The sequence below is a fragment of the Gopherus flavomarginatus genome, chromosome 1, assembly GCF_025201925.1.
Source record: "Gopherus flavomarginatus isolate rGopFla2 chromosome 1, rGopFla2.mat.asm, whole genome shotgun sequence".
In the NCBI taxonomy this organism is placed as follows: domain Eukaryota; kingdom Metazoa; phylum Chordata; order Testudines; family Testudinidae; genus Gopherus; species Gopherus flavomarginatus.
Genome location: NC_066617.1, coordinates 321,142,203 through 321,153,715, shown reverse-complemented (window position 1 = coordinate 321,153,715; position 11,513 = coordinate 321,142,203). Strand labels below are relative to the sequence as shown.

At 38.0% G+C, this 11,513-nt stretch overlaps 1 protein-coding gene across 2 annotated transcripts in view; it reads right to left on the bottom strand.

The window, feature by feature from the left end:
* Positions 1-471: 471 nt before the first annotated feature.
* The window catches only part of DCLK1 (doublecortin like kinase 1), a 350,858-nt gene continuing 339,816 nt past the window's right edge, over positions 472-11,513 (bottom strand). For both annotated transcript variants that reach the window (XM_050937227.1, XM_050937228.1), the window contains one exon: positions 472-1,269. In XM_050937227.1, the coding sequence (XP_050793184.1) occupies positions 1,212-1,269 (58 nt within the window). In that variant the 3' untranslated portion in view covers positions 472-1,211. The remainder of the gene's footprint in view (positions 1,270-11,513) is intronic.

Sequence of the window (11,513 nt, the reverse complement as noted above, 5' to 3'; positions counted from 1 at the left end):
TCTGTGAAAAAACATGATCGTGTTAAGAGGAGTATTCCCTCTTCAAAATCCCAATGCTACAGAGAAACTCATTGCTCTTCCCCATCTGTATGTCCTTGTGTGTGTGGCAGGGGAAAGTTTTAGAATTAGATCTTTACATAACAAAGCATTATAGAATGTGCCCTTCACCCACTTCTCATGACTCTGCCACTACTACACGACAGCTGCTAGCAGCCAATAATGTGTAAGCAACAATTTTGATGGTATTGTCATGTCACCTTAGGTAGATTGTTTTGAGGCAGTTCTACCGCTGATTTTCCACTTATCTTGTATGGCACCTACCAATAATGGTCAGCCCTCTGTGGTAGAATATCACAGAAGTTTAGAATATGCTGCTCTAAAACAGCAAAGAATCCTGTGGCACCTTATAGACTAACAGACGTTTTGGAGCATGAGCTTTCGTGGGTGAATACCCACTTCTTCAGATGCACATGCACATGCATCTGAAGAAGTGGGTATTCACCCACGAAAGCTCATGCTCCAAAACGTCTGTTAGTCTATAAGGTGCCACAGGATTCTTTGCTGCTTTTACAGATCCAGACTAACACGGCTACCCCTCTGATGCTCTAAAACAAGATTTTTAAAAAGCCCCTATTTGCAAACACTCAAATAGAGTAGCATTTGGATATTGTTTTGGCCTGGGAAAACTGGGGAAAGAACTAAGGAGATGGGGGTAAGATTTGTGCATATAAGTCAATAAAGCCCTAGTGTGGGCCATCAAGGTTAAAGATTACTATGCACTCAGAGGGTTAACATGTGCTAAAATTACAAACTGCAGGTCCTAGCATGACTGATGAAAACATTCATTGCTCTTATCTTAAAAAAATGCAAAATAGTCTTAACCCTTTGAGGATCATTTTAGCAGCAAGTCACAATCTAGACAGAGCACAAGTATCATTTCAGTCAGTTAGGAAATTACTATTACAAAGATACTGTAAACACCCTTTTCTGTTCCATCGTTTGCGCATTAGTGCTAGATAGAGCAGATGTAACCGTTTCACACAGGTTTGGAGGATTTTCAGAATCTCAAAGGGTTAAACCAAGACTTTGAGCAAAAGTGTTTTATTAAAAGGGTGAGTTAGGTGAGCGAACAGTCTCGGATGAACTTGGTGAATAGTCTTCCGATTCAGAGTTGAGTTCAGGTGGAGCTTGCTGAGTCTTATAACGTCCCCTCACATCCTGGTTGCGTCTTCATCGGAAAACCTGCCTCTCCTTATCAAGAGCGGTGGTCTGGCAGGGGCATAAAATGAGAATAAATGAAATTAGGCTGTGTGTGAAATTCAAAGCTAATGAAAAACATGCATTTGTATGTGGGCCTGCAAATACCAGGGATAATAAATATTCAGGCCAAATTAAACCTGTTCTGTTTCACTCGGTTTTGAAAGGTTTAGCCCACAACACAGCAAAACTTTTAAAAAAGTGGATTTCCCAAAACTTAAGCAGCAACATGACATCAAACATATATAGTACCATAGATATGGATGCCATATGTTCAACTTCTGGATGCTATTAATTTCATAGAGTAATAAATTCAGATTTCAAGCCAAATATCAGCTGACCTTCTCCTTTCTTTCTCAAAGTATAAACCTTTTCCTACAGGCAAGGTATAGAGATAGGATTGTCTGTTCGATTTGACCTAATGAAGGTTGATACTCATTCACCAATGTTTAAATTAGTGAGATTGTGGATGGATGGATTGTGATGAAGTTGTCAGCTAAGAAAGAAAGGTAAGAAAGAAGCTAACTCAGCTCTTTAAAACTTCCTCATGCTAAACCATTTGAGGCTTTGCTGTTGGGGAGAACCCTGATAAGCTCTTGTTGAAGACTGAATTCAATCTGATCACCTTGCCTAGAAGATAATATAGACTAAACCCCAACTAAGTAAAGTCCACACTAATTTTATATAAAATGACTATTTCTTCCAAAGGTGTCTCAGTATACTTGGCCAAATCCTCCCTCCCCCAATATATTTCCTGCTGCTGTTCAAGATTTATGCTGTAATGAGACTGATGTCACTCACAGGGTACGTCCAGACTACCCCCTGTATCGGCAGGTAGCGATCGATTTTTCAGGGATTGATATATCGCTTCTCAGCTGGATGCGATATATCAATCCCCGAACGTGCTCCCGTCGACTCTGGAACTCTACCGAAGCCAGCGGCGGTAGCGGAGTCGAACCAGGGAGCCACGGACGTCAATCCCGTGCCATGAGGACCTGAGGTAAATTGATCTAAGATACTTTGACTTAAACATAAGAATGGCCATACCGGGTCAGACCAAAGGTCCATCCAGCCCAGCCTCTGTCCACCGACAGTGGCCAATGCCAGGTGCCCCAGAGGGAGTGAAGCTAACAGGCAATGATCAAGTGATCTCTCTCCTGCCATCCATCTCCATCCTCTGACGAATAGAGGCTAGGGACACCATTCTTTACCCTTCCTGGCTAATAGCCATTTATGGACTTAACCACCATGAATTTATCCAGTTCTCTTTTAAACACTGTTATAGTCCTAGCCTTCACAACCTCCTCAGGTAAGGAGTTCCACAAGTTGACTGTGCACTGCGTGATGAAGAACTTCCTTTTATTTGTTTTAAACCTGCTACCTATTAATTTCATTTGGTGACCCCTAGTTCTTGTATTATGGGAATAAGTAAATAACTTTTCCTTATCCACTTTCTCAACATCACTCATGATTTTATATACCTCTCTCATATCCCTCCTTATTCTCCTCTTTTCCAAGCTGAAGATTCCTAGCCTCTTTAATCTTTCCTCATATGGGACCCTCTCCAAACCCCTGATCATTTTAGTTGCCCTTTTCTGAACCTTTTCTAGTGCCAGTATATCTTTTTTGAGGTGAGGAGACCACATCTGTTCACAGTATTCAAGATGTGGGCGTACCATGGATTTATATAAGGGCAATAATATAGTCTCAGTATTCTCAGACTTCAGCTATGCTATTCACGCAGCTGAAGTTGCGCATCTTAGATCGATTACCTCCCCCCAGTATACACCAGCCCACAGACAAGTTTCTCATTTTGCCTGATCTTGCAGTGAAATCTATGGGAGTTCTGCCATTGACTCCAGTGGTGCCAGGATTTCACCCATAATCTTGAACAGTGGTCCTCAACCTTTTTCATCTGGTGGACGCCGGACGATGAGCCACTGAGGATCATGGCTGGCAGACAAGCATCCACCGAAATGTCACCGAGAAGCAGCAATGTCAAGAGGCGTCCCACCAAAATGCCACCAATTTTGGCAGCGACACTTCTTGATGACACTGCTTTTCGGCGGCGACGTCTCTTGATGTTACCGCTTTTCGGTGGCATTTCATCAGATGTTTGTCTGACGTCCAGTATGCGGGCGCAGATAGATGCCCCGGTGCGCGCCATGGCGCCCCCGGGCACCACGTTGGGGACCACTGATCTTGAACATAGCACTGAAATTACTATGATCTTACAAATTCAACACTATGGTCTTGATTCAGGAAAGTACTTCAACACATTGAACTGCTTTCCTAAAGGGGGATGCTTTCCTAAATCAGGGTCCATGACTCCACTGCCAGGATAAAATGGAAAAGGACTGTTAATGAGAAAGCCTTTAAAATGTACATAAATATCTGATCTCTAGCGGAGAGGAAAAGATAATATGGAATATATGTAGAAATGGAATGGATTTCAATGTTAAGTCTGACATATTAGAAAGTTTTTCCCTAGCATATGTGTCACCCTTTAAATGAATGCAGCCAAGAGGTTACTCTGCTTCAAAGGGTTTATTGTTTTCTCTTGGGAGATACATGACCGTTTTTCCTCTTGAAAATATACCAGTTACACTGTGAGCCTCATCGGAGAACAGAGATACATTTATAGCTAGACTATTTTTGAGAACAAAATGAAAACTAAATCCATCACAGTGGTGCAGAATAGCATTATAGCAATCCATGCTCAAATAATGCAATCAAAGTTCAAAAATGATGCAATAAAGACAGAAAGATGGACAGAGTACAGAGCTACGATAGCAAATGGATTTAGTTAGGCTGAACTGCTGAACTATTATTTTTATATCAAGAACCTATACAGCACTATTACAAAGAAGTAAAAATAATTAACTTTGATAAGTTCATCCTTGTACTTTAAATAATAATTGTTATAAAATACAACACTTATTGTCTGCTGGAGATTTCTTTTTTTACTACTAATCTTTTGTTTAAGAAATTTAATTAGTATTTTTCAGTATCTTAGGCATTTCTTAGCCTTAAACCAACTGGATTTATTATTATGTTTTCATGTGAAATAGACGAATATCTAGATCATTTACACACAGTGAATATACTGCATACAGTATATAATTCTGCATGAAAATTGAAAAGAATGGCACATATTATCATTCTATGACATACAGATTTTCATTTACAAGACTTTCTCTGCTTTCAAGATATAGGAGTTTATTTAAAGGTTATACCACAACGTCACCCTGCAATTAATCCTGAAGTAATAGATACTCTTGAACAAAACACACTAGTTTATTTTGAAGTCTAATCCAGTGTTATTGTCTTTTTTAAAAAGGCCAAAATTATAAGCCACCTAAAATGTTCTGCCATCAGATAACTAAGCATCATGACATTTATTGCGTTTAAAGTCATCTTGGTGTATAATGGAAAATCCAACAGCCTACTCCGCTGTCATTGTTAATGGACCTTTGGGGGCCATTTTATTTAAAATACACAAATACATTAACTGGTGCTTTTAGTTTCACAGGATAAAACATTCAGAGGTGTAAAAAAGCTATTATGTCACATAGCCCAACCCCCTACTAATGTAGGATTATTCCCTAGACCATATTTTTAGCATTTGTGTCCAATATAATATTTCACTGTTGGAAAGTTTTTCCTGATATTCAGTCCAAAATCAGGGCTTGTCTGTAGCTTTGTGGCATTATGTATTTTCACTCCCTGTTGGAGAGATGCCACGAATCTTTTAACCCATCCAAAAGACTCATTAGAGAACTGTATAAGGTGAGAAAGAGAAAAGTAGGGGGAATCCTTATCAATATCCAATTGAAGTGAAAATACAACATAATATGTTTCATTCTCCAGCCTTTCACATGGACTGTCTCTGCTTCTCTCAATGGATTCAATCTTGAGAGCTACTGAGTATTCCCAACTCCCACTTAAGGCGCAGGATTAGGCCAATGCTGCCCTGCGTGTAGATCACGTACTTCAAAATTATGGTTTCTATAACTGTACAATTAATCTCATTAAAATGCTTTCTGGGCAGATCTTAATTTTCATTCAATGTATAGATTCATATTCATGGATTCAAAGCCCAGAAGGGGCCATTGCGATCATTTACTCTGACCTGAGCAACACAAGCCATAGAACTCCTCAAAATAATTCTAGAGCATCTCTCTTAGAAAAACATCCAATCTTCATTTAAACAATGGTCGGTAATGGATAATCCACTATAAACCTTGGCAAGTTTTTCTAATGTTTAATTACTGACTGTTAAAAATTATGTTTTTATTTATGAGGCCACAATTACATCCCTCCTCTGAAGAAGTTCAGCATGCAACAGATAATTCTGTGGAATGTGAGGAAATGGTTGCGTACAGTGTAGAAATAAAAGAATGCATGTTTTTACTTATTGTACCTTGTCTCACCTAGGGGCATATTCTAAAAAAATGGTTAATTTGTGATCAAAATCGGCAACCTCTTTGGTGCGAAGACCTCTTAAATACCTTGCCTGGATGATCAGCAAATATAGTATTACTTTAATAGATTTATTATTTCATCTGCTATTCAGCTGGAAGGTTCACTGGTGCAGGAACTGGTCCATTATGGATTTTCAGGGCATTTCTACTTTAAGCTATTCTTTCAATAAACTAATAAGAGGATCTGAAGTACACTCATGCCTCACAGGGCTGCAAATCCCAGATTTTCATTACCATATTTTAGCATTTTTTCTCAGCTTGAGGTGAGAGGGTTAGAACTTTGAGGACCAGACTAAATTGGTGGGAACCAAATGAAACTATAGTTATTTACTTAATATATGTAGCCATCCTCATACAATCCATCTGAGGAAATGTAAAGCTACTTATCCAATAGCAGGTAAGTGGATTGCCTTCAATAGTTTGGTGCTGATGGGTCTGCAGCATCCTCTGCAAAGCACTAATGTATTTTGTATCAACATTTAGTACTCCTGATACCCAGTACCATATGGTCAACAAGCTATTTTTGTGAATAAAAATTATGTATTTTGAAGCATGACACATATTTTATAGTCATTGTTCCTGTCATACTAACATGAGGCATTTACCATTTCTCCAAGATTTTATCATGTGTGATATCTTTTTCCTGATTTCTAACTGGTAATGGTGCAGCACTCCCGAATAACACACAAGTTTTTCTCCATGGCTAATATTGAATGTGGTGCATCTGGATAGGTGCTCACTACTATATCTGCTTTTAAATATGTGCTGGATTTGCAATGGGAAGAATCCATTTTAGCTGTTAGATCATATTTTCTGTCAGTCAGTAATTGCTGGATTTAAGTAACTGTATTTTATGAATGTGAACAGTGACTGTTTTTCTTTTCTCTTCTCTTAATTTATCATTAGCCACCAAAAAAAATTTCTTTGTTTCATTAATAAAAGAACATTATTGTGCATTTTGCCTCTTAGTCCATCCATTATTCATACTAGCTAGGAGACTGAACTGGAGATGCAGCTGCTCACGCATTAGTCTAAGAAATCCTTTCCTTCTCTTACTGTCCATCTGCAGGGAAATATTTGCAATTTGCTTGCCATTTTGGAGATGCTTTGTTAGCACATGGAATTAAATTGACATAACTATTGAAATATTGACATTTTCCTCCTGTTTTATTCTTTTAAAAACATATATTTAGATGTTCCCAGCTGGGTAATTTATTCTATTTTTATAAGGTTCTGTTTGGTGACCTCAGTATGTTGTGATGTGTTACAGTAGATTTTATTAATGGTTAAAATGACCACTAATGCAGCAATAGTAGCAGCTCTACACTGTTAGGACAAGAGGTCTTGCATATGTTTCTTCACAGACTTCTCAGGTATATACACAACCTCCCCTTCACCCACCCACCTCAAAAAACCCAGTTTCATTTACATTTCATACTGTACTGGTACATAAGAAAAGGACAAGTATAGTACATGTATGACCACTGGATTCACAATTCTGTATTTCAGTTTATGTTTATTATTTAACATCTCTGTTCTTAGGGATATGACTTCTCAGCTGGTTTCAATTACATGTGTATGAAACTTAGTTCAAAGCTGTTTGCATGGGTTCAATTTTATTTATAATTTGTAATTCAGTTGTGGTTTTCTTAGTCACAGAGCAACAGAGAGATTTTAAATGACTTGAGATGTTTGTCTGTTTTTACCAGGGTCAAATTTACAGAAGGGCTTCATTCTTTGAAAAAAGACAATTTTACAGATAAAGTATGATTGCCCGTCCCTTGTGCAGTAACTTACATCTGGACAAAGGGCGTATAACATATACATTCAGTATTTTGACTTTGTAACAGTTTGGACAGGTGTAGATGACTGTACTAGATGCAATGGAGAATCAGGTCCAGTATGAACAGAGTGGGATTTTGGAATTTGAAATGAGTTATTCAGCTTGAAAAAAATGCAGCTACTGTGAGCATCATATTTTCAAAAGTCAATGATTACATGACTTCAGTGTTGTTAGGACGCTACAATTTCATTACAAAATCAATGGATAAGCCCAATGCAGTTGCCTCTGTCATTACATGATAAATATTCTAATGACTTTCCCACACATTTTCCTGGTATCATATTAGCTCCACTGGAGTTTATAGAACGTCAGTGGACATATCACCATTAAAAATGAAGTTACTCTAGGTACACCTGTTCTAGGGTATTCTTAATATTCTGATTTCAACTCTTAAAAGCCAGAAGATTCAAACAACACTATCAACAATAGGTTAAAAAATGTATAGATTCGGACATAAAGCTGCAAGAGTAGAGAAATTCAATTGACCTTCTCTTGCTAAATTATGCAAAGTACTGAAGTCAAAATGGGCTTCCGTCAAGGGGCTCAAGTAACATATTGCAACATTGCAACACTAGAGCCAATGGCACCATTCCCTCTTAATATTCTGACTTACTTAAATCCATGAAGATCAGCAAACTCACCAAACACTCTCAGGTTATTAAGATCCTCAATTAAATAAACCCTAAACAGAGATTTTTATAATAGGGCAAGAAACCTGTTAGGTTGGTTGGTTTTTTTATTTTTGTCAATGAACATCCAATAGTTGATAACTTGCAATAAATGTACATTTCATTTTTGGCTTTTTAGAAAAGGAGCTCATTGAAGTGCACAGAGTGCTGCTATAAAACAACATCTCTGTACAGGGCCACCCAGAGGATTCTGGGTGCCTGGGGTCTTCGGTGGCAGGGGGTCCCCGCTTCGGCGGTAATTTGGCAGTGGAGAGTCCTTCCACTCTGGGACCTGCTGCCGAAATGTCCCAAAGACCCACGGAGAGGGCCCCTCACCGCTGAATTACTGCCAAAGACCGGGCTGCACTTTGGCCCCCAAAAAACTCTCCTGGGGGCCCCTGTGGGGCCCGGGGCTAATTTCCCCCCCTCTGGACAGCCCTGTCTCTGCATACAGAGCACTGTACATGTTCACAGATATGCTCTGCCAGAGTGCTCATCTATAATTGCAGAGAAAAGAGAGTGTCATTGGGAGTACATATCCTACAATAATATATGCAGCTTTTAAAACTTATATCACATTTGGGGCTTAAACAAAGTACATGATCTAACTTTATTTTTATTAAGGCTTCTTTTACTGAACTAGTTTATCGTATTTTTTCCTGTTATTTGTATACACAAAACACTGTGTAATATTTTTTTCAGTCATTATGCACAATATGCTGCAATTGTTACTTCAAGAACAGATTTTTCAGTGTACTACTTCATCTCAATGTGAAAATATTTTCAGGAAACAAAGCCACTACATTTAAAATATTGCAGGTGCTCTGTGTGGCAACAGAGGAAGAATAGCACGCTCTGAGGTGGGCAAAGTTAGCATTCAAAAGCAGAATTTGGAATCTTGAGCACATTAGGGAGGGACACATTTAGACTACAGTAAGAAAATTGTTTTCTGGTTTATTGAAAGCACAAACATTGTCATTGTTGGAGGAGAATATGAGAAACTAGAGAATCAAATAAGAAAAGGATCAGTGGTTAAGAGATCAAGAAATCAAGAATTCAAGAATTCAGTTATGAAAGAATGTATGAGCATTACATCTCTCTTTGGATCCGCTTTTATATATTGGCCATATTTGTGATCACAGATGAGTTTTCAAGGCCTGTGGCAAATGAACTGTTGTATAAGCGTGACGGGATGAACCCTGTATGTATTATCTTTAAGAATTTGCGAAGTTCTATGAATAGTATAAACAATCACTAAGTGAAAATAGTTTTACTATTTATATTAAAATGTTGGTCACTACAGTGGTTATTTGAATGCTCCTGTTTCTATGAAGATGAAAGACAAAGCATTGGCAATTAATGCAAATAACGTGTATATAATAGTATTGGTTCTGGGACTATCAGGTATTATAATGTTTCCTAATTAAGCATATATGTCTATGAGTTTTAGCACCACTTTACCAATTCGGTTTTACATACTGGGTGCATTGTTCAGAACATCACTAATTATAAACATTGTTACTGCCCCCAGCTGGAAAAGAAGCAGTTTATGTATGAATAAGAGAGATTATCACCCGTCTGCTCCAGCCCATTATTCAAGGATATGTCACTTTATATGCTGATGGAAGCCATTACTAGCGTTTTAGTCAAATGGCCTTTTTTTATATTGTTTATTTATTTACCTATTTTCTGGACTGGAGTCTTCACCAAAGCCCCTGGATGTATGGTTTGTTTTAAAACCTGGGCTACATAGTTAAACTGAGTCAAGGCCAGTCAGATTAGAAACATTTCACTATTTTGTCACAAATTCCTCGCTCTAGAGGTTTGTGCTCTCTGATGCTGGATGGAGACTTTTTTCATTTAAATAGAGACCTACAGGACAAATAGAAACACAATGATTCTGTCTTTGTAAAAAAGAAAAAAATAGTGTAAGTAAAAGAGCTGGGCAGGCACATCATAGATAGTGATGCTAGTCAGAACAAAACGTTTTAGCCCTTTGACAAATTCTATTTGATTCAAAATATAATCTTTCCTCAATGAGCAAAATGAAAAAGTTATAAGACTTCTCTAGTCTACACTTTGCTAAACCTCCCACTTATAATCCAGAGAACATAACAGTGATTCCCTCCATTTCTCAATAAAGAGAAAGTGCAGACGCCAAAGTGAGTTCTCACTAGGATATTATTTTTACAAAATACACAACATTTTATTTACTAGGATACTCTGAAGCATTATGTCAATTGAGAAAATAGACGAATAAAGTACACTTCATGATTTGTGGAAGATTCAGTAAGTCTCTCAATCACAAAATATTAATGAGTGAGGTGCTACTGCACAAACCAGTACAAATTTGAGCACCTGTATGGAAACTATTTCTCAGTTAGACATCATAACCAGCATCTATATGGTGTACCTGGACTAACTTTTTGCGTCTCAACTGAACAGTACATCAGGGAGGAAGAGCTGCTTCTCTCCTCCAGGTCCATTTTAAAATCTATTGAATTTTCATAGGCATTGTTTTGGTGTGTTTAGGGGACTAGTAACTTTTGTGGAAACTGTGCTGTAGTTTGATTCAGGCAATCAGTGAAATGATATGAGGGACAGATTTCTACATTACTGTAAACATTACCATTTTGCTAATGAAGTTAATTTGTAGAATTGTTCCATACACAGAACAGGCTTTCCCCCGCCCCTCCCCCCCCACAATGAAAAGCATTTCTCTGGGCTTGAACAACCACAGTGTTTGCAAAAATATTCACTAGGAACTGATTTTATCTTTCTAGCTATCACAAGGCAAACCCTGGGAGCAATAAGGGGACAATAGCCAGCAAATAAACACTTGATGAAAATACCAAGGACACCTGACCGATTGAGGCAGTATGGGCACTGACATCAGCCATCAGCAGAATCCCTCTTTTCACCCACTCAGAAATAGCCGCCCCAGCCAAGGTCCCATTTGATCATACAGGTCAAGTCAACTAATAACAACCCTGACACAGTTACGCAATGTAGGAAAATATTAAAAACAGATTCATGCAACATTGTTAAAAAAATAAAAAAACTACAAGGGGTTTTAAAAATGAAAAGAGAACGAAAATAAATGTGCATAGTTACAAAACACAAGCTTACCAGCACATACAATGCATTATATTTCAGTAAACTTGGAAGAACTTCTAAGTACTATATTAGGTAAATGCATTGTTCAGTCTAAGGTAAGGATTGTGTTTGATGGGTTAAAAATGACAGTATATAGTTCCACAT